At 42.6% G+C, this 24,812-nt stretch overlaps 1 protein-coding gene across 1 annotated transcript in view; it reads right to left on the reverse strand.

Moving 5' to 3' along the window:
• The window catches only part of LOC311231838 (uncharacterized protein), a gene marked incomplete at its 3' end in the record, with an annotated part of 81,095 nt that overhangs the window by 44,996 nt on the left and 11,287 nt on the right, over positions 1-24,812 (reverse strand). Inside the window, exon 2 of the mRNA XM_084318459.1 lies at positions 18,287-18,400. Within this exon, the coding sequence (XP_084174585.1) occupies positions 18,287-18,400 (114 nt within the window). The remainder of the gene's footprint in view (positions 1-18,286; positions 18,401-24,812) is intronic.

Here is a 24,812-nt window from a genome sequence, read left to right on the forward strand (position 1 = left end):
GGGGTGTGACGTACTGTGTAACTGCCCCCCGGCTTGGTGGTGAAATAAAGATGCGGTTATGTTTCGTACAGGTGCTTTTATTTATTTTTATTTTTCTTTTGCATTTTGCACCGTAGTTGTACAGGTTGTGACGGTTGCATCATTTGCTCCGTTTGCACCGTTTGCACCGTGAAAACTATGACAGTCAAAACACAAACATACATAATTAGTTATATTGTTCACAGCTCAATATTGTTCACAACAAAGCACCTAATGTGTTCAAACAAACATTTGAATTTAAAGATATCAAGGGTGAACTCGTCTTCCATAATAAAAGGCATTTAAGGAAACTAATAATAAATAGTAACGTTACTTGTTTGGCAGCAGGTGCTTTTGATTAGAACCTAATCAGTCAGTGCACCACTTTACATGTCTACCACACGTAAATATAGACCTCTTCAACAACAATAATAATAATAATACATTTTAGTGTTCAACGTACCTTATTCTGCTTTACCAAGGGGTGTTAATTACTGAAGTAAGGTCCTTATATTCTATATAGTTCGCTGTCTGCTCCGACGTTGTCTCTGGGTTACTTCCTGTATTGGTTACACACAGGATGCTGTGACCTTTATACTATAGAAAAGACAAGCTCTGCCCCCATGTGGACACTAAATGAAAAAGCACAAGCGGCACTGAAATATTCTTTTCTTAAATAGAAAGCTCAGTATTCTGAGCTAATAAAGAAAAGTTGATCATCTAGATTCTAGACCAAGGTAAATTAAAGCTTACTGATAATAAAGATGATAGGCATCTTTACCCTTGGCGGTCAGTTACACTCCCACCAAATCCTGCTATGACGGATAAGCACAATTTAGAAACAATTAATTTAGTCATACAGGATTTCTTTTTAGATTTCACATAACAGATCAAAATAGTACAACTCAAGTGTCTCTATACTAATTACTCTCGAGGAGGAGTACCAATTTCTGGATCGGTCGCTCGAGGACTGAAGGTCTGGTAGAGTGATCTTTTCGCTCCCCAGTCTGTATTTTTACTCGACGTACTAGACCGTCGCTCTCTTGAGTGGCTTCGACGACTCGACATAGTTGCCACTGGCTTCTTGGCAGGTTACTGTCCTTGAGGATGACTATGTCGTTCACCTTGAGGTTACGCCGTGGTACGTGCCACTTCTGACGTGTGGAAATGTTCAGGAGGTATTCCTTCTTCCAGCGGCTCCAGAATTGTTTGATTAGGTACTGGACTCTGCGCCATCTCTTGGTTGCATACATGTCCTCTTTAACAAATCTCCCAGGGGGTGGAAGAGCGATTTTAGACTTCATCATGACGAGATGGTTTGGTGTTGTGTACTTTTCCCGATCCCAGCCTCTTGATTCTTGCAACTACTTTCAGGATCTTTGACCATGAAGAGATCTGATTTAGGCGAATTAGAATGTCTGTACAATTGTTAACTTTGGTTGTGAAAGCTTGGACAGCCTTAACCTCAGGATCGCCGACGAGTAGGTCTGCGAAAGGGTTCAGTTTGGGATGTACTTCTTGCTCCCAGAGAAATGTAGGACCTGACATCCAGTTTGTTGAAGGAATGTGAGATGCTTGAAGGCCTCTGGAGGCATGATCTGCCGGGTTCTCCACTGTTTCGATATAGTGCCATTTACTTGGGTCAGTGTTTTCTCTTATCAGTTGGACTCTGTTCGCGACGAACACATGGAACCTTCTTGCCTCATTATTGATGTAGTCCAGAACTACTTGAGAATCTGTCCAGAAGAATTCTTCATCGATCTTCATCTGCAGTTCTCTTTTCAGCAACACACTCAATTTGGTTGCGACCACTGCCGCTGAGAGCTCGAGTCGTGGGATGCTTGAGACCTTTGTGGGTGCTACTCTTGCTTTGGCCATCACAAGACTGGAGTGTACTGTATCTTTGTCATTTTTGTACCTGAGGTAGGAACAAGCGCCATACCCCATGCTGCTGGCATTAGCAAAGTGATGCAGTTCCGTCTTGATGATGTTGCCGAAGTCATGTGGGTGGTAGCATCTAGGGATCGTGAATTCCTTTAAGTTATATAGCCCGATCTTCCACTCCTCCCACCGTGGCTTTAGGTCATCTGGCAGTGGATCATCCCACCTTATGCCTCTGCGGCATAGTTCTTGGAGTATGCGTTTTCCGCTTAGGGTGAATGGAGCAACAAACCCGAGTGGGTCATAAAGAGAGGCGACGATGGAGAGGATTCCTCGACGAGTTGAAGGCTGGTCTTTCATGTTGACATTGAAGCTGAAGGTGTCGTTGTCTATAGACCACTGAAGGCCAAGTGCATGCTCAGTTGGGGTCGCTTCCAGCTTAAGTTCGAGATGGTCAGTGATTGTGGCTCTTTCTGAGGGTTTCACACAGTCGAGGACGTCTTTGTGGTTAGAGTTGAATTTGTGGAGGCGTAGGCCTCCCCGTTTGCACAACTTTTGTGCCTCGATGCCAGGCTTTTGAGGGTGGTAAATGCCGTGATGAGGAAGGTACCAAGCAGTCTCTCCATATGAAGTGGTATGGTCAAGTTCTGAGTCACCTTTCTCGATGATGTCTTTCATGAAAGCCTTATAGCGTTCGTGATACTCTTTATCCGTCTTTAGCTTCTTCTTTAGAGACTGGAGGCGGACTGTAGCTAGTCTCTTGTTGTTTGGTAGGGATGGTGGGCTGCTACCCTTAAAAGGTAGAGGCATCTCGTAGTGTCCATCTTCTTTCTGTCTGATGTTCTCACTGAGGAATTGTATGAAGTGAACATCTTCTTGAGACACGTACTTGTCCTCGTAGTTCTTTTCAGAGAAGTCCGACTCAAGTACTTTAAGGACATCTGTTGTAGACGGGGCTGGTATTTCTTTTACTGACACTCTATGTACAAAGCTCTGGCTCCCTTGTCGGTCCAGATGAGGGTTAGATGAGCCTATTATGCTCCAGCCAAGCTCTGTCCGCTGTGCAAAAGGTTCGTTTTCACAGCCTGTGATGACTTCGAGTGGAGCTAGCGCTGAGGGACAATCACACCCTATTAACATTCACAGTCTATAAGTGATGGTAACTTGTTTACGAGATGCTTGAGGTGAGGCCACTGTAGCGCTGTTTTACCAGTAGGAATGTAGGATTTGTCTACTGGGATGAAGCTACGAGTGTAGGCTTGTGGCACTCTGATGTTGTTTGCAGAATGGAGTCCTCTGATTTGTAGGCCGCTGACACTCTTGCTGGTTATAACTGTATTTACAGCAGTCATTGTACTGAGTCTCAGCTTCACAGGTTGACTTTCCACACTTAACTCCTTAAGCAGGTCCTCTAAGATAAACGTTGTATCACTCTGTGTGTCAAGTAGTGCGTAAGTGAGCACCGTTATCTTTGGCTCTTGAACTGAAGACACAAGGACTGGGACAATGCTTGAGGTGGCAGAAGCACATCGGGTTGTAGTGTGAGACACGACTCTGCGGACTTCTTGGCTCCGGTAGTTTGCAGTAGATGTGCCACTCTGGGTTGTCTCTGGTGCTTGTGACCTCTCTTCGTGCAGACACGTTGGATGACGACGGTTGCAGGTGTTGCAGGTATGTCGTCGTTTACAGTCCTTGCTGGAGTGTCCCTTCCTCAGACATCCAAAGCAGAGGTGATTTTGGTAGATGTGCGTTCTCTTATCCTCTATAGACCTTGATGCGAAGTTAGTGCATGTAGCAATGCCATGATTCTCATTCTTGCAGATTGGGCAAGGTGGTCTGGCTCTATAGGGTGAATACTGGGTCTCCACGATGTTGCTCTTTATGTGAGTGCTTGTATTCAACACTCTGGCTCTCTTGGGAAACCTTTCATCTGAGGCTCTGGAGTTCAACAGTAGTGGGGTGGCGATGGGGTTACAAGCTATTCGTGCCTCTTTGTTCAGAAACTTTGAAAAGTGTGCAAGACTTGGATAGCTTCCTGATTTATCTAGCTCTTCTACGATGATCCTGCTCCATATTCGCACAATCCACTCAGGTAGTTTCTTGAGCAGTTTGTGGTTATCTTCACAGTCATTCAAGATGTCCAGCCCTCGGACATGTGGAATTGCCTCTGTGCATCCCTGTAGGAAGTCTGCAAACTCTCGGAGCGCCAGAGGATCGTTTGTGTTTATCTTAGGCCATCTCATTAGCTTGTCTCTGAACGCCCTTGGTATAATGAGGGGGTTCCCATACCTTTCTTCCAACACTCTCCAGGCACCTTTATATGCTTCTTCGGAGTCTCTGTAAAAGAATACTTCCACAGACTTACGAGCTTCTCCAGTAAGGTACATTTTCAGATAAAACATCTTATCACTTGTTGGGAGAGGCTTTCGGTGTATCAGGGTCATGAAGGTCATTTTCCAATCAACAAATTTCATAGGGTCACCGTTGAATATTGTTGGTTCTGGTGTAGGTAGGCGATTCATGCTTAATGCACTTGTGATTGCTTCGGCTAGACTGAAGGCCTCTTGGTTTGCAGTCGCGCTGGGAGATGCTTGACGTTGGAATGATGTAGGATGTAGCGGAGCACTATATTCAGGATTTTGGTGAGCAGTATTTATTTCATGGTCAGTGACTTCTTCTTCTTCGTTGTCTAGGTCACTTCCAGAACTGTATGCCCTCACTCGGGCTGCTGCTACCTGGACTTCCTTCTCTGCTTGTAGCTGCTGTAGCTTCATCCTCTCCTCCTCCAGCTTACGTCGACTCTCCACCTTCATCTTCTCCATTTCCACCAGCATGGCTGCCTCTTCCCCCTCTAGTTGGAGGAGACTGGTTTGCTGAGCCTGGATCACTTGAATGGCCTTCACCTCTTCTACTTTAGCCGCGAGTTCAGCTTCCCTCCGCCTGTTTGATGCCTTGGAACGTTGAGAGTGAATTGTTTCAGTATTTGTGTGTCCATATACAGACCTGTACTCCTCTTTGTTCAGAGCTATTCTCACCCTCTCCTTCTCAAGTCTTTCATTAAAATCTTCTTCTTTTGTTTCCAGCTGTCTACACACAAGCTCTTGGGTGTCTGTCGTCAGATGAATACAGGCGTCCATTTTATTTGCGATCTCGGGAGTTGTGGCATGGTTACGTAAAATGGACTCATACAAGCTTCTTACTAGGTCACAACTTGCTTGAATGTCTTGTTTTAGTCTTTCAAGTTCTTCTGCCGGACAGAAGGTTCTTAGTTTCCCTCTGGCTTCCTTGGCTATCTTCTTCCACTTCTGATAAGCTTTGTTAAAAGCTTTCTCATTCCTCTTATCCTCCACCTCACGATTTTTCTTTCCTTTCTCTGTTAGAGTTCTTTGGCGAGCACCTGTCCTGTTCTGTTCCAACTCCAAGAGGTTGCCAGCATCGTCTTCTTGGGCCGACATTGTGCTTGATCACACAAACTCAAAATATCAATAAATAGATGGTATTTAAGAGTTCCACTTGCTGGGATGGATACCAGACAGCATAATATTAATTAAATATACAGGAGTTGCCACACGTCCGTGGTATTGCTGGGATGGATACCAGACAGCATAAGGGTAATTAGATATACAGGAGTTGCCACACGTCCGTGGTATTGCTGGGATGGATACCAGACAGCATAGGGTTAACTCAGTAGGTTCATTCTTCCTTCTCTTCATACATGTATTTTCTTCAGCGTAAGGTCCTCAACCTACATGTATTTTCTTCAGAGTAAGGTCTTCAACATACATGTATTTTCTTCTGAGTAAGGTCTTCAACATACATGTATTTTCTTCAGAGTGAGGTCTTCAACATACATGTATTTTCTTCGGAGTAAGGTCTTCAACATACATGTATTTTCTTCAGAGTGTGGTCTTCATTGTACATTTATCCACTTCAGAATAAGGTCTTCATAATACATCCATCCTCTTCGGAACATCTATTCTCTTCAGAGTAAGGTCTACTTCACATTTATCCACTTCAGAATGAGGTTTCATAATACATTTATCCTCTTCAGAGTATGGGTTTACTCACTGTTGATCCTCTTCAGAGTATGGCTTACTCACTGTTGATCCTCTTCAGAGTTGGGTAAGTTTTCACTGTAACTGCCCCCCGGCTTGGTGGTGAAATAAAGATGCGGTTATGTTTCGTACAGGTGCTTTTATTTATTTTTATTTTTATTTTGCATTTTAGCATAGCAGCACTGTAGCTTTTCTTTGGTAGTTGTCGTTGCACCGTAGTTGTACAGGTTGTGACGGTTGCATCATTTGCTCCGTTTGCACCGTGAAAACTATGACAGTCAAAACACAAACATACATAATTAGTTATATTGTTCACAGCTCAATATTGTTCACAACAAAGCACCTAATGTGTTCAAACAAACATTTGAATTTAAAGATATCAAGGGTGAACTCGTCTTCCATAATAAAAGGCATTTAAGGAAACTAATAATAAATAGTAACGTTACTTGTTCGGCAGCAGGTGCTTTTGATTAGAAGCTAATCAGTCAGTGCACCACTTTACATGTCTACCACACGTAAATATAGACCTCTTCAACAACAATAATAATAATAATAATAATACATTTTAGTGTTCAACGTACCTTATTCCGCTTTACCAAGGGGTGTTAATTACTGAAGTAAGGTCCTTATATTCTATATAGTTCGCTGTCTGCTCCGACGTTGTCTCTGGGTTACTTCCTGTATTGGTTACACACAGGATGCTGTGACCTTTATACTATAGAAAAGACGAGCTCTGCCCCCATGTGGACACTAAATGAAAATGCACAAGCGGCACTGAAATATTCTTTTCTTAAATAGAAAGCTCAGTATTCTGAGCTAATAAAGAAAAGTTGATCATCTAGACCAAGGTAAATTAAAGCTTACTGATAATAAAGATGATAGGCATCTTTACCCTTGGCGGTCAGTTACATACTGTATATTTTAGTTGATGAAATATTTTTTCATTTCAGTGTCACAGTATGACATCGATCTCCAAAATAAGAGATAAAAAAAAGGGTTACATTTATTATTATAATTTTTTTGGCCAGGGAGCCGCAGCTGATTGGCTAAAGAGCCGCATGCGGCTCCGGAGCCGCAGGTTGCCGACCCCTGACTACTGCTTAACCTTACTCCTAGAACCCACCTCACCCCTGCCCACTTTGACAACCTAGGATGGCTTGAGTAGACAACAGAGTACAGCAACTTGCAATGGGCCTGGTCTACAAGATACACTACAGCACTCAGGTACCCATGTACATGTCAAATTACTTCCCAAAGGTCAGTGAATACCACGACCACAACACCAGAGGCAGCTCCACAAATCATGTTAAACCCAGATTCGGCTCAAACAAGGGACTAAACATGTTAGTCAATTATGCCACATCAATGTGGAACGCTCTACCCACAGCTGTAAAGGAATGTGAATCACTACCCACTTTTCAAAACCGCTCTCAAAGAGCACCTACGGGAGACTGCCATTCTAAACTGGCCCCTGTAAATGTCCTAACCCAACCCCCTCCAATGTACAGTCCACCCCCCCCCCTACCTACCCAACCCCCTCCAATGTACAGTTTCTTCCCCCTCAAATGTATATACTCTCTTTTTAGAAACTCTGTCTCTTAATCAGAGTTTCCAACGTCAGGGTCTATGTGACAGGCGTTGTACTCTTAAGCAGTACTGTATATTTGTAGATGTGGTATGTCATAAATGTCTGGATGTAACATCTGTATGTGATGTAAGTCATAAATGTTATGATGAATTGAAAATGGGGGACCCTGATGTAAACAAGACGAAAGTCTTTCTCTGGTCTGCATCCCCTTAACAATTGTTTGTATTGAGCCGTACACACGTATACACCACACCTGCTCTCCTACTGTCCTCTAGATCCAGCTGCACCACGTACACACCACACCTGCTCTCCTACTGTCCTCTAGATCCAGCTGCACCACGTACACACCACACCTGCTCTCCTACTGTCCTCTAGATCCAGCTGCACCACGTACACACCACACCTGCTCTCCTACAGTCCTCTAGATCCAGCTGCACCACGTACACACCACACCTGCTCTCCTACGGTCCTCTAGATCCAGCTGCACCACGTACACACCACACAGGTCTGCTCTCTTACTGTCCTCTAGATCCATCTGTAAAAATACCTAGATGGGTTGTCATTTCTTGCTGTAGATAGGCCCCTACACTAGAAGCGATTCCACTCTTATCCTCCTCTTCTAAAAAGGTCAGATTACTGTCCACCTCCCGCATTAACCAGTAAGGCACAGAACCCCAGCTTGCACCGATTCATATCTTCAAAGAATGGTTTTAGTTTGACCCTCAAACTCCCATGACCCTCTCAACATACACCTCGCCAGGAATGCTTGACTTGAACCACATAACTTGATCCAGTACTGCAGGTCTAATTGAATTTCGCCTTGAAATTAAAGGCATTTCCCCAATTTCTATGAGAGTCGCAGGTACTGGGGAAGTTCTAAAAGCCCAACAGCAGAGTCTCAGGGCCTGGAGAACATCCAATTTGTCGAGTGACGACTTAGCAGCAGAACCACAAACAAAACATCCATAGTCAAAGCTTGATCTTATCATTGCCTGGTATATCAATATCATAGTCAAAGCTTGATCTTATCATTGTCTGGTATATCAATTTCATAGTCAAAGCTATGGCAATGATAAGATCAAGCTTTGACTATGATATTGATATACCAGTTGGTAGTGCGCGTGTATAAGTGAGCGTGGGTTATTGAATTGATTGATTGCAAAATGTATTAATGTCCGCATTGTTTCAAACTGGTTAGGCTTAGGCCCTCTTTTGAAGTCGCCCTCTTTCGAAGTCGGTTATGCTTAGAGTTTATCTTTAGAGCAGGGCGATAGACCACCATCCCTGATTCCAAACTGTAAGCATAACCAACTTTGAAAGAGGGCGACTTCGAAAGAGGGCCTAAGCCTAACCAGTTTGAAACAAGGCGGACATTAATCAAATTTGCAATCAATCAATCAATCAATTCAATAACCCACGCTCACTTATAACAGCGCACCTCCCAGCTGCTTCTATAGAAAGTAGGTTACAAAAATGTGCCTCCTATAGGGCAAAGAAACTTTTTTTTTTGGTACCTACTTTCTATAGAAGCATCTAAGAATGAAGTTCTTAACCGTTCTTAACCAGTTCGAAACAAGGCGGACATTAATAAAATGTTCAATCATTCAATCAATCAAACCAATAACACACTGTCACTTCATTCTTAGATGCTTCTATAGAAAGTAGGTAAACAAAAAAAAATACAGTTGGATGTGTTAGTGAGAGACAGTTGGATGTGTTAGTGAGAGACAGTTGGATGTGTTAGTGAGAACATTTGGATGTGTTAGTGAGAGACAGTTGGATGTATTAGTGAGAACAGTTGGATGTGTTAGTGAGAACATTTGGATGTGTTAGTGAGAACAGTTGGATGTGTTAGTGAGAGACAGTTGGATGTGTTAGTGAGAACAGTTGGATGTGTTAGTGAGAACAGTTGGATGTGTTAGCGAGAGACAGTTGGATGTGTTAGTGAGAGACAGTTGGATGTGTTAGTGAGAGACAGTTGGATGTGTTGTGAGAACAGTTGGATGTGTTAGTGAGAACAGTTGGATGTGTTAGTGAGAGACAGTTGGATGTGTTAGTGAGAGACAGTTGGATGTGTTAGTGAGACAGTTGGATGTGTTAGTGAGAGACAGTTGGATGTGTTAGTGAGAGACAGTTGGATGTGTTAGTGAGAGACAGTTGGATGTGTTAGTGAGAGACAGTTGGATGTGTTAGTGAGAGACAGTTGGATGTGTTGTGTTAGTGAGAGACAGTTGGATGTGTTAGTGAGAGACAGTTGGATGTGTTAGTGAGAACAGTTGGATGTGTTAGTGAGAGACAGTTGGATGTGTTAGTGAGAACAGTTGGATGTGTTAGTGAGAGACAGTTGGATGTGTTAGTGAGAGACAGTTGGATGTGTTAGTGAGAGACAGTTGGATGTGTTAGTGAGAACAGTTGGATGTGTTAGTGAGAACAGTTGGGTGTGTTAGTGAGAGACAGTTGGATGTGTTAGTGAGACAGTTGGATGTGTTAGTGAGAACAGTTGGATGTGTTAGTGAGAGACAGTTGGATGTGTTAGTGAGAACAGTTGGATGTGTTAGTGAGAGACAGTTGGATGTGTTAGTGAGAACAGTTGGATGTGTTAGTGAGACAGTTGGATGTGTTAGTGAGAGACAGTTGGATGTGTTAGTGAGAGACAGTTGGATGTGTTAGTGAGAGACAGTTGGATGTGTTAGTGAGAGACAGGTGGATGTGTTAGTGAGAGACAGTTGGATGCGTTAGTGAGAGACAGTTGGATGTGTTAGTGAGAGACAGTTGGATGTGTTAGTGAGAGACAGTTGGATGTGTTAGTGAGAGACAGTTGGATGTGTTAGTGAGAGACAGTTGGATGCGTTAGTGAGAGACAGTTGGATGTGTTAGTGAGAACAGTTGGATGTGTTAGTGAGAGACAGTTGGATGTGTTAGTGAGAGACAGTTGGATGTGTTAGTGAGAACAGTTGGATGTGTTAGTGAGAGACAGTTGGATGTGTTAGTGAGAGACAGTTGGATGTGTTAGTGAGAACAGTTGGATGTGTTAGTGAGAGACAGTTGGATGTGTTAGTGAGAGACAGTTGGATGTGTTAGTGAGAGACAGTTGGATGTGTTAGTGAGAACAGTTGGATGTCTTGGTGAGAGACAGTTGGATGTGTTAGTGAGACAGTTGCACTTCCGAGCTGCTTCCACACGGAGGCAACTTCTCCTTTTTTTTAACTACTTTTTCTGCGCATGGTTGTCAATAAATCTTCAATTAATGTGTGTTTATTGTATAGCAATAAGGTTGGATGAAATCGGCCATTGCCTCGGGCCTAACAACCACCCATAGGCGTGATCTAATTTCTATAACCCACTCTGTCTTGTGATGTAATGCTTAATTATAGCGTGGTCTGGGGTAATTCCCGAAAGGCTGTGTTATAGCCTCATACGTGAATCCTACTCTAAGCGATGCCGTTTCTTGCCTGTACACGCTACTATTCCCAAATCAAATCTATATCATAGGTATTATGTTCCATCATGAATGCATGAAAGGGGGGGGGGGGGTAGTTTCTGATTATTTGATTGTCAGTAACGGCATTCGTATTGAACACTAAAAACGCTCATCAGCCCGATCGGTATAAAAGCATTGCAGGATCAAGCTAAAATTGACGTCAGATAATCCTTACCTGTGATCGGGAGTATTCCAAAAATAATATTCCAATTGTTTGATCGCCATCTGGTACATCCGATGTCCATTTGGTCCACGGCATAACCCACCACAACATATGGATCGGGGATATTTGACACGTTTCAATGGAACCGGGAGAACCGCTCCATTCGCCCGACAAAGATAAGTGAAACTGGAGACATTTGGCCATTACACAGGCCAAGATACAAGGTTTCAAAGGGTGCTCGATACCGCCGTCTAGCTGGATGCGGCCGGTATTGCACTTTGGCGAACTCAGACTCATTCCCTATGGTAACACCAAGGTCCCTGGATGAATAATGAATACAAATATCGAAAAAAAGGAAAAAAGATCAAATAACGAGTATACTCGTTGTTGGCGTTCAAGCGTCAGCTCCCAATAAAGAGTAAACTCGTTGTTGGCGGGGAATGAGTTAAGCAAGCCTAGTAATAGACACAATATTTCGGACACTGGGAATACAGTCACTCAGGTCCATAGATGTCCCTTAGATACTAAGAACATGCAAATGGCCCTTGTAGAAATGGAGCAATCTTCCATTTACTTAGGTATGTATTTTAGGCGGATTTTCAGAAAATAGGGCTCCGGGCGTTAAAAGGTTAACAGAGGAGCGCCCCTCTGGGCGGACACACACACACAATATGGCATATCCATTGCATTTTGTGTCATTCATTCATTTGTCTGTTACTCAATAGTTATGAAATAACTTCATCAGTAGTACCGAATTTCTCAGTTCCCTGCTTGATATAATTAATCAAAATGTCCAATCTACCTAATTTTATTTGCTCATAATAGCCTACTGCTGAATAACAGTACATGGACAAACAATTATATTCCATGATTTTATTAAAACTCATAACACTATAACTACACTATAATAATAGCTGCAAGCCCCTCTAGTACACAGCGCAAAGCAGATCGAATCTCACGTTGTATATTACAATAAAGCAGGTTGAATTTTTTTATTTTATACCGGTAGGTAGGCCTGGCCTCCAGATCTATTCATCTTACATTAATCTTTTAACCTCTTAAAATTCCGACGGCCCGACCCACGTCACCGCACATTTACAGCCGTCTGTCGGCATCACGCTTTTGAGTGATGGTTGCATCACGCAATTGCTCGCATTTGCATTTAAATTCAACATTCCAGAGGGGGATCATGGTGGTATCAAAACCTTTTCAATTCATATTGTAAGTAAGGGTGCAATTAGCAACGTGCAATCCATTCCTTGTGGATCTAGCCCACAGTGTTTAAGTTATTAAATCATAATAATTGTCCAAATCTCTTGTCGGTTTTTTTTTTTTTTTTTTTTAATAGGCCTTTATTTTCACAAGTACATTTCGGACAAGTAAGTTTAGCTTTCGGACAAGTAAAATATCTGAGCCACTGGACAAGTGGCTCAAAAAGTTAATGTCAAGCCCTGCTTTGGATATAAAAAATATTAATGCCCAGAGCGCTTCCAAAGCGCAGGGAGCGCTTATTGTTGCGTCACCTGCGTTATAGGTCATATATACCTTAGGTCGTATATTACTGGGTTGTCAGACACCGCAAGAATCAGCCTCTCCTCTGCCATGATCTAACTCCCACAATGTAGTGTCAGAGACCTCACAGGTATCATTTGTTTCCATGAACTAAATGAGTAGAGATCTCATTGTTTTTGTCCACCTAAATGTTTACTGGTTACTGTGAGCGATTTGTAGTGCCAAATTCCCCTCGGGATGAATAAAGTATTTATATTCTATTCCATCTCATTTGATCCCGAAATGCTTTCTCGGAGAGAAAAGAAGGGTTGATGCTACACTGTAAAAAATGGGATTGGGGTTAATTCATATTTATTAAATAATTATTAGTAACCTATACATAATAAAAAAAAGACTATGTGCCATTTGAAATCGAATCGAGCTGAATTCAATGAATTTGAACCATTTATGAATTGCATTTTACACCGTTTTGGTTGAATAAAATGAGCTGATAATCATAAAAAAAATTACCAGATGATGCTCAGTTTTTACAGTGTATGTGGCAGTGTCAGCTTTACCAACATCAGGGTGTTGCTCCCTCAAGTGTGCTCGGGAACGAGACGAGATTGGTAGTGATTGGTAGTGTGAAAGCTGGCCAGCAGGGGGAGTGGGGACTAACGCTCTCTGGGACGGAACGGAACGGAGGCAACCGTTCCTAATGAGAAAATCTTGTATAAACCTGGTAGGGGACTCCACTTACTACAGCTTGTATAAACCTGGTAGGGGACTCCACTTACTACAGCTTGTATAAACCTGGTAGGGGACTCCACTTACTATAGTTTGTATAAACCTGGTAGGAGACTCCACTTACTACAGCTTGTATAAACCTGGTAGGGGACTCCACTTACTACAGCTTGTATAAACCTGGTAGGAGACTCCACTTACTACAGCTTGTATAAACCTGGTAGGAGACTCCACTTACTATAGCTTGTATAAACCTGGTAGGAGACTCCACTTACTACAGCTTGTATAAACCTGGTAGGAGACTCCACTTACTACAGCGTGTATAAACCTGGTAGGGGACTCCACTTACTACAGCTTGTATAAACCTGGTAGGAGACTCCACTTACTACAGCTTGTATAAACCTGGTATGAGACTCCACGTACTACAGCTTGTATAAACCTGGTAGGAGACTCCACTTACTACAGCTTGTATAAACCTGGTAGGAGACTCCACTTACTACAGCTTGTATAAACCTGGTAGGGGACTCCACTTACTACAGCTTGTATAAACCTGGTAGGGGACTCCACTTACTACAGCTTGTATAAACCTGGTAGGAGACTCCACTTACTACAGCTTGTATAAACCTGGTAGGGGACTCCACTTACTACAGCTTGTATAAACATGGTAGAAGACTCCACTTACTACAGCTTGTATAAACCTGGTAGGGGACTCCACTTACTACAGCTTGTATAAACCTGGTAGGGGACTCAACTTACTACAGCTTGTATAAACCTGGTAGGAGACTCCACTTACTACAGCTTGTATAAACCTGGTAGGGGACTCAACTTACTACAGCTTGTATAAACCTGGTAGGAGACTCCACTTACTACAGCTTGTATAAACATGGTAGAAGACTCCACTTACTACAGCTTGTATAAACCTGGTAGGAGACTCCACTTACTACAGCTTGTATAAACCTGGTAGGAGACTCCACTTACTACATCTTGTATAAACATGGTAGAAGACTCCACTTACTACAGTTTGCTCTCCCTTTCCTTGGCTGAACATACCTTTAAAAAGGAACACACCAACATTTTGTGAAATTAGCTTATCGTCTTCTCTAGAGAGAGACAAGTACTGCTAACCGATTTCTTAGCTCTTCCTGTGAAACATTAATTCCCTCTTTCTCATCTACTGAAGCCTCTCTCCACTGCTTTCTTAGCCGTCTCCTCTTTCTCATCTACTGACGCCGCTCTCCACTGCTTTCTTAGCCATCACCTCTCCTTCACCAATTTATCCATTTATTTCTGCCATCTGGACCTAACTGACTGCCATCTCTCCACCCTCTTTCTCTCAATGATTCCAAATCTTTCAGCACCATATTCATAAATAATGTCTCCCACCTTCTCCAATTTATTTACCACTGCTCCTTTAAGTCCATCTAACACCATTTTCAAATCCCTGTTAACTGTCTCCCATTCCTTCCTTTCATTTTTCCTAGGTCATTTAACTCTAGCCTTTTGCCCACAGCTCTTCTCTCTGACCAGCATGCTGGCCTCAGTACCATCTACATCAGCGTTTCCGTTAGCCGGTAATTACCGGTATTTGACCGGCAAAATATGTTGAAGTCCGAATATTTAAATATCTCCGGTCTTAATGTCCGGTGAAAATAATTCCTCTAAGCACAATTTTATTATTTGAATTGTATTAAAGGATAACTCCACTATTTTGGGAAATTAGCTTATTTAACATCTTCCCTGGAGTTAGACAAGAAGATGCATACCTTTTTTGTCTCTGTGCGTGCATTTTAGCTTTGGGAATAGATGCTCCGTTAGCATAGCTTAGCTTCATCACTGGAAGTGAGGCAGGACAGTAGCCTTACAGTGCCTTACAGTGTATTGCAAGGTCTGACATTGACCAAACTTGATATGCATGACCTTGGTGGGCTCTAGGTCAACTCCTGAAAAGGGGGTCAATGTCAGACCTTGCAATCAAAAGTTAGGGGCGCACTGAAATTATGGCAAGGGTTATTAGCCCCCTAACTTTTGATTGCAAAGTCTGACATTGACCCCCTTTTCAGGAGTTGACCTAGAGCCCACCAAGGTCATGCATATCAAGTTTGGTCAATGTCAGACCTTGCAATACACTGTAAGGCACTGTAAGGCTACTGTCCTGCCTCACTTCCAGTGATGAAGCTAAGCTATGCTAACGGAGCATCTATTCCCAAAGCTAAAATGCACGCACAGAGACAAAAAAGGTATGCATCTTCTTGTCTAACTCCAGGGAAGATGTTAAATAAGCTAATTTCCCAAAATAGTGGAGTTATCCTTTAAAATCGGCTAAAATTAAATAGCCTATGCGATGAACGAAACAATAATTCCATTTTCAGTTTAATTGTCGCTTCACTCTGATAGGATGGCGCCGCTCAGATGTGAAACTTATTTTTCTTTTTTTTTGAGCCTGCACGCTCTGGCCACCATAACGACAAACAGGTATACGAGGAAGAGAGATGGCGAAACAAGCTAAGATTAGTAAATATTTCATGAAACCAAGCACAAGCAGGTCTAATAATGACAACAAAGATGAGTATTCTGACCTTGAAGTCACAGAGACCGCTGACGCTGATGCCGTGGTGGCTCCCGCGGAAAAGAAACAAATGTCGAGCGTACTTTTACTATTAATTTATTGATTGAACCACAAAGAGCATCCCCAGTCTGCTGCTACCGTTGCGAGCCTCGCCTGTTCCAATGGGGATCTATTAAAGTCGAACCAGCAACTAAAGTCGCTGTTCTCGCAGCCGTCGCAGGTACAAAACGGATAGGCACAACGAGAGACGGGGTGAGTGATTGTTGACATTTTTAATCATATGCAACTGTTGCTTGACTGCTGTGTCACATAGTAATGCATATTATTGATTATAACTAAATGTAGGCTATAACCTATAATGAAATTAACAAATAAGTTACACGCATGTGGCTCGTCCTCTCTGCATGTGGCGACGAGCTAGCAAACGAGGCAATGTGATGATCAACTACAGTTTGCTGTGTGTGAAGTTGAACATTATGATATGTGTGACGTGTCTGATACAACGAGGTGAAGCGATGTCTACTCGAGATTCATTTGGGGGTGCGTGTGACAGCTGCTGCAGCCGCGAGCCTGCGGGGCGGGAGCTTGATGCTGGTAGCGTATCGCACTAACTTGAGAGGCGAGAGATAATAATTTGATTCTGCAAATCAATTTCTCATTCTTCGCTTGATGTAATTAATACACATGTCCAATTATAACGGAATTCGTTAGCTCATAAAAATGTGATTATAATAGACTACTGTTTAAAACTCTGACCGGAATATCTCGAATATGTCCGGTGATAGAAATCTTGCAGGACACCCAGACCGGCACGAATATGTTCTAACGGAAACGCTGATCTACATCCCCTCCTATAATGGGGTGTTAACGCATGCCAGCCCCCGATGGGGTCTATTCCCTCAGCCGTCTTTCCAAGCAGTCACATGCAAAGTAAGTGTCAAGCCCTGTGATGTTCTCAAATCAATAAGTAATCGTGTTTAATAATCATGATTTCAATATCAATAAGAATTATCATGATTATGAATTTTGTCATAATCGAGCAGCCCTAGACTGTACTGTGGAATTTGTTTGTCAGTTTTACAAGTGTTGCTACTAAGGCTGTCAAAGTTAAATAATGCACAATTCTTTTAACGCCACTATAATGCAAGATTAACGTTTAAAAAATATATATATACTGCATGTGCTTTGGACTGACATTTTGAAGAGGGGTACTATCTATAATCACTATACCTGTGATATAATCAACATACCTGTGTTGTATAGATGAGGACCCTACAGTAGAGGTCTGCAAGCCCGAAGGGGCCCGACACCATGGACAGATTAGGGCCAGGGCCGATTTATTTATGCATAGATGGGGTTCGGGTAGGGCTCCTTTTATTTGTCTCGCTTCATTTTACACACAAGTCGTGCGCGCACACACAATCAGGCCCTCGCGTCGTGTTTCCATCAAAGCAACAAGCTAGACCGCTGAGAGCGTGCATATCGGAGACGGAGAAGCTGCCTTTGCTAGCTAGACTCACGTGCTATGTGTTGAGTAAACCCGCAAGCAGCAGCTGGAGTGAGCGATATTTCAGCACTGCAGGGAGAACGCTGGAGGAGAGGAGAACAGCGCTGAAGCCATCAACGGTGGATGCCATTATTTTCCTTCAGAGCGCCCGCAAATGTACAGCAGAGTGGAATAAACTGTAAAAGGTTTTGCATGATTGTTCTTGGATTTAGCCGGTTGGCGAAGAGTTGTGAGTTGTTAAAGTTATTCAACGCAAGAAGTTTTTGTTGCCGAAGTTCATCTAACAGTGAAGTGGTGAGTCCATCCTGATTTACTCAAATTAATTGGCCTTTTGGTTAGAGTGTTTCCGGTAAGCTTTAGTGTCATGTCTGTGGGCATGTAATTGTTGCCGTTGTTAGCCGCATAGCTATGTCGTTATTGCATTGTGCATTTTTTGTCGTAATGTAGCATTTGTGTGTGTAACGTAGGTAGCATGTGTGTGTGATGTCCATCATCACATCGTAATATTGGCCTCGGGTTTAAGTCGGGCTAGGGCAGAATAATTGCTTAACTTTTCGGGCTAGGGTAGGGCCGGGCCTGAATGCTACAGGCTTGGGCCGGGCTGGGGCAGACATGGCAGGCCCCTGCAGACGTCTACCCTACAGCCTTAATCAATAGGCGACAGAATAAAAATGATCATATTCATTTTTAAGAATTCGCATAGGTAAATTCTTAACCTCACATCTAGAGACTTAAAAAGATGTCTAAGAAAGAGAAAGAAAGAAAGACGACAATAAAAAGAAAGTAACATACTGATATCCTGATGGCCTGTGGGCTCCTCCTTCAGCCCAGTGGACATATCCATGGTTGGGTCTAGTGTGTCCTGAGCCTCTTCTTTCTTAATCATCAGTAGGTCGCTGGGTGGATCTGGAGCAGAGGGAGACAGAAACTAAGTACTTACAGTAGCATTAAAAAGTATTTGCCCACTTTCTGATTTCTTCTGTAATTACAGATTTGTCACACTGTTTTTTTTTTTAATAATCTTTATACAAAATCTAAAACAGGATGTAATTGAGTCCTGAGCCTCTTCTTTCATGATTGATAGGAAGTTGGAGGTAGATCTGGAGCAGAGGGAGACAGCAAGCAACTAAGGAAATACTCCAGTATTTACAGTATTATTTGACAAATTATTATATTTATATACTGAACTTTATTTATCAAACATATACGTCCTTTTCCTCCATTACATTTATTTAGGTTAAACAAGACCACTGACCCCTTTAGCTAAGGCTTAATACATCACAGTTGGGATCCCTTCTATCAGCTTAGTTCTCCTGGTTGCTATTCAATCCAGCAGGGAACCAGGACAAATGTGTTCCATTTATAAAAGAGATACCAGAATAAAGTGCTCCAAAGAGTTAGGCTGAATGTGAACAAGAGCTACCAGAATAAAGTGCTCCAAAGAGTTAGGCTGAATGTGAACAAGAGCTACCAGAATAAAGTGCTCCAAAGAGTTAGGCTGAGTTTGATCAAATTAAAGAATGAGAGGAGAGAAAGCAATGGAGACAAAGACCGAGACATACAAGCATGCTGGAGCAGAGGAAGGAGAAGACTAAATCAAGATAAAAGAAAGAAACAACATACTGATATCCTGGTGGTCTGTGGGCTCCTCCTTCATCTCAAAGGAAGTCTCCTTGGGTGGCTCTAGCGCGTCCTGATCTTCTTCTTTAATAATCAGTAGGTCTCTGGGTGGATCTGGGACAGAGGGAAACACAACTCAACATACTAGTTAAGCATTACATCACGCGTCGTTAGACCCCCCTAGGCATGGTCTAATTGTCACAACCCACGACTACAAGTGGTGTAATGCATTCATCCAACCTTATTGCTATACAATAAACACACATTAATTGAAGATTTATTGAAAAAACAATCCGCCAGAAAAAGTAGTTCCCACACAAAAAAAGGGGGAAGTTGCCTCCATGTGGAAGCAGCTCGGAAGTGCATCCAACTGTTCTCAGTAGGACATCCAACAAACTAACACATCCAACTGTCTTTCAACTAGGCATCCAACAAACTAAGACATCCAACTGTCTTCCACCTAGGCATCCAACAAACTAAGACATCCAACTGTCTTTCACCTAGACATCCAACAAACTAACACATCCAACTTTTCTTTAGTTTTTAACCTACTTTCTATAGAACTACATTCTTAGATGCTTCTATAGAAAGTAGGTAAAACAAATTAAAAAAAAGTTTTCTTTGCCCTATAGGAAAAAAAGTTCTCTTTGCCCTATAAGAGGTTTTTTTTAACCTACTTTCTATAGAAGCAGCTGGGAGGTGCGCTGTTTTAAGTGAGCATGGGTTATTGAATTGATTGATTGCTAATTTTATTACTGTACACCTTGTTGGTTAAGTTTAGGCCCTGTTTCGAATTTGGTTAAGGTTAGAGTTTGGAATCAGTGCTGGTGGTCTATCGCCCTGCTCTAAAGACAAACTCTAACCGTAACCAACTTCGAAAGAGGGCCTAAACTTAACCAGTTGGAAACAAGGCAGACAGTAATAAAATTAGCAATCAAACAATCAATTCAATAGTCCACGCTCACAATCATAATTGCAACTAATCAATCAATCAATCAATTTGCGCGATTTTTATTTTGTTCCACAATGACTCATGACCCATCAATTACATCATCCAACATTGTTTAAGCAACTAAGACATTCGCCGTGACAGAATCGTTTTCCATTTAGTATTTATGACCCTATCACCATTATCCTTTCGTAATGTTTCCTGTCCGGTTTGTCCGCTGTAGCTAAGGGGCTACACAACCCTGACTGTATTTAAATGTTTAGATTAGACCACTACTAGAATATTAATTAGCCAGACAATATAGGTACACAAAATGGCGGACACTCCATTAACTGCGAGGGGACAGTGATACAAGTTAAACAATCACTTTAATATTAATGCCACAATGTCCGAGGTAACGATAATTCCTATACTACGGGTACCCGACCGTTGGAGCTCTGAATGGAGTAAGGCGGAGCGAAGCAGCACAGGGAAAAGCAAGATGGTGGATGGAGACGGTAATTCTCTCTGGAGCTCCGACTCCAGAGAACTGAAGACTGGTGGGATAATCCTGTCGTCGCTGGGGAAGAGGGTCTCGTACGGACCGGTCCTTGTATTCCTAGCGCCCGATGGCAGGATTAATAGCTATTAGTCCAAAAGCCTGTTGGCATGGGTGATAGCTAGTTAGCCCCTTTGCTAGGCTAACCCGCAGGAAGTCTTCAATAAGTAGTTATATCCAGAACGTCGCTGGGTTCAACTATAAGTCTCTCCACGTTACTTCGCTTCCACATTGATAAGACCTTCTACTAACTATATCAAAATACATAAAGACTCAACATGGATATTAAGGATAAGAAAAAGGGTGGAAAGAGATTCGGCACAGATACTCCAACGGCGCCGATTTTTTTTTTTAGGTAATAACACCCTTCCCACAGCGCCGATAGTGGACCAATGTTACAGAGTCGGTACACGAGGCCAAAGAGTAATTCAATAGCTATCTACAAAGATCTATGCAAGGAGGCCATCGCTCAGCGTTTCCCCTACAAGGATGTGATGCAGAGAATGTTTAAGAGTGGTCTCAGGCCAATCCTTAACTACCCGGCACTATTATCGATCTTGGGAAAAGACGGTATTAGGCAGGGAATACGCATGCCTAAAGCCGCCGAAGATTACATGAAGCAACATGGATCTGGTCCCCCTGGGCAGGACGCAACACTGGCTCAGAACAGATAAGCCTATTCATCTCTCTCTTTCTCTTTGTATTTTAGTAATTTTATTAGAATGACTTTACCACGGCTCAACAAAAGTAACAGATGATATGCACGCTGACAACAATAAGGCACAAGATGTTTAATATGGCTCGTAAGGCATTATATTTACAGTCTTCTGGTCTCTGTGGAGACAATAATCCAACATTGACATTATAAACATTCTGGAACATTCTGGGCTCCTCTCTCGACTGCTCAGGGACACAAAGGGATATCCCGGAAAATACTAGTAGGTCATGACCCCTGGGTAGGAAGATCATTCTGGAACATAACAGCAGTGTACATATACTAGGGTATTCTACAACCTTCTAGAATATAATGCACCCCTTCAACGAAGGCCTGTAAATTTAACATTAACATCCGGTGTGAATAAGCATATGATCTAAGGACTGAAGTTTAATTAGGCTTTAATAAGGCTTTAAAAAAAGAAAAAGAAAAAGACATTAGCCACATCTAAATGTATAAGCACGACAAGGTTATTCTAATATTTTAAATAATTACTCCACTGATTTAGAGATTTGCACAATGTAGCTCTAAAAGTCTCTGTTTTTCTCTTTTTTCTCTTTATTCAATTTTATTTTATCTGTTTTTCTCTGATGAGTTTTATTTTAGTTCTCACTCCTTTTTTTATTTTTATCTTTCAGGTGTTAGTATTTATCTCCACTCTTTTCCTTTTTTCTGATGTTTCCTACATAAGTTAGTAGAAGGTTCAAATGAATATACCAATGAAGGTATATTTTTCATTTTTCACACTATTGTTAGTACATTAATGGGAAGGCGCAGGACCAAAAGCAACATTCTATTGAATTAGAATGAAAGTTTTAGATCCTATGGCAATTAGCATAGGAAGAGTAGGATTACAAAGGTCAATTTGGGTAATCCGGTGGCCTAAGGGAGGGAGTCATACGCGTAGGATGTGTCTATGGGACACAATCCTGTACGACTCTCGTGGGAGGGGGTGAAAAGGGATTTTTATTTGTATATATGTATGTTTTTAAGCTCGGCTCTCAACGGGACCTCACTAGTTGGATGTATATCTATTGTAGCCTCGCACTCCAGAAGCATTACCAACAACTACACAACAACATGTATAGATTATGGCTAGTTTGAATATAATGATCTGGAACACTGGGGGAATAAATAACCAACACAAACGCAAAAGCGTGCTCACACTGATGAAAAAAGAACAGGTGGACGTGGCTCTGCTAAGCGAAACGCACATTCTAGAGAACGACATAGATACGTTAGCGGACAACACATATCATAACATTAGTCACTCTTCTTTTGGTACGAGAACTCGGGGTGTAGCCATAGTCGTTAGACGGAAGTTGAATATTGAATTAAAGGGAGTATGGTCTGATGTAGATGGTCGGATAACTATAGCTAAGATTGTACACAAGAACAGGAAAATAGCGTTGGTAGCGGTATACGCCCCAAATTTGTACGAAGTGGGTTTCTTCACTACACTAACCAAAGCAATGTTAGACCTTCCCGATTACTCATTTATAATAGGTGCGGATTTTAATGCCATTTGGAATCCAAGGATGGACAAATCTTACCTCGCGTTTTCCAGCAAACAAAAGAATTCATCTAATGCATTAAAGGATTGGTCGAAGATTACAGGTGTAAATGACTTATGGCGATCACTTAACCCCACGACCCGAAAGTACTCTTGTCGATCTGCGAGACATAACACATTATCCAGAATAGATTATGTCTTTGCATCCCGAGACTATTTGATAACTATGAAGTGGAAATGATAACCAATGCATTATCAGATCACGGTTATTTACTCCTAAAAGGAACATTTGGTATACTATCTTCCCGAGCCCCAAGATGGCGATTTAACTCGATGCTGCTTAATAACAAGGAATTCATTACACAACTCAAAGAAGCTCTTACAGTATTCCTACGGGAGAATGCAAACTCGGTGCAGGACCCCAGAATAATATGGATGTCGGTAAAGGTCGATCAAGGATTTCACTGATAGCTTTTCCTCCAAAATGCGCAAGAATCGATGCACAAAACTGGCTGAACTGGAAACGCTTTACTCAACGTTATTTAATTCTTTACAATACAACAACTCAACTCGACTAGAAAATCAAGTTAATGTTAAGGTTTGACACCGACCCCAAACGCAACGACACAAGAGAGTAGATTCAGAGTTGCCAAAAACAAGGGCTTGTTTATTTACACTAAATAAACAGCATAGACTTGGTAGAGATCAAACAAAGACTGGAATACAAGCATGGAAGAATGTTGCTGCTCTGCAGCTTCTCCCGGGATGGTAGTCTGGGGAAGCAGACGATGACGTCAGAGCCGCTCTGCAGACTTCTCTCGGCAGAATCTCCGAGGTGGTAGCGGGACCGAGAGGGAGAGAGGGAGCGAGTTAGCTCAGAGTGCAGTTGGAACAGAGCAGGTGACAGGAGAGGTGACTTGTACCCAAAAACAGAGTAATCCAAGTGACTGAATCTTTGGTGTATATACACACTGTGAGTAACGTCCCAAACACAATTCCACGTGATAGAAATCTTCGGTGCAAAATAAACACTGTGAGCGAAGTCCCAAAATACAATTCCAAGTGATAATATCTTCGGTGTGTAAACACACAGTGAGCGATGTTAAGGCCAAAATATTATCCCAATGAAACAATCCAAAAAAGCAGAACGCTGGGTGAGTGACTGTCTGATAAAAAGCAGGAAATCTTCAGTGTTATATAAACACACGAAAAACGGATAGGATCAAAGACAGTCATAAAAACTCACCCAGGCGCTGTGCGTAAAGAGCGTTGGAACAAAACGGAGCGAGCGCGTCGCCACGGGAAACGGGTGTCCAAGAGGAATACTTCTTGAATATCCTGGAGGCAAAGCACAGGGAAAAACAGCAGGCAAGGCAGGAACGGCGAATGCAACTGAAATATCAAAACGATCCAACAAAACTTGAATGGGGAAACGGGGTATAAATAATCAGGGAATGCTTAATTGACAAGCAGTGACAGCTGAGGGATGTGATTGACAAGCGTGTGGTTGGGGGAGCACCAATCAACGACGTCTAAGGGAAGAAGCGTGTGAATAGGGGAATGCAATGATTAACAGAAAAACAAAAGGAAAAACAGAGCGAGTAGGCTTAAAGGAACAGAGCGAGTAAGTGAGCAAAGGACAAAAACCTCACAGTACCCCCCCCTCCACGGGAGCCACCCGGCGACCAGGCCGACCCGGCTCGTCAGGATGGGCACGATGGAAGTCAGTGATCAAGCTGGGATCCACGATGAGCTGCCGGGAGACCCAGCTCCGCTCCTCAGGGCCGTAACCCTCCCAGTCCACCAGGTATTGGAACCCCCGACCCCGCCGACGAACGCCCATCAACCGGCGGACCTGCCACTGGGGGTGACCATCCACCAACACGGGAGGCGGAGGATCAGGAGCTGGAGGCATCAGGGGACTGAGGGAGACGGGCTTAACCCGGGAGACATGGAACACGGGGTGAATGTGCATGGACGCAG

Source organism: Notolepis coatsorum (assembly GCF_963971535.1).
Source record: "Notolepis coatsorum genome assembly, chromosome: 7".
In the NCBI taxonomy this organism is placed as follows: domain Eukaryota; kingdom Metazoa; phylum Chordata; class Actinopteri; order Aulopiformes; family Paralepididae; genus Notolepis; species Notolepis coatsorum.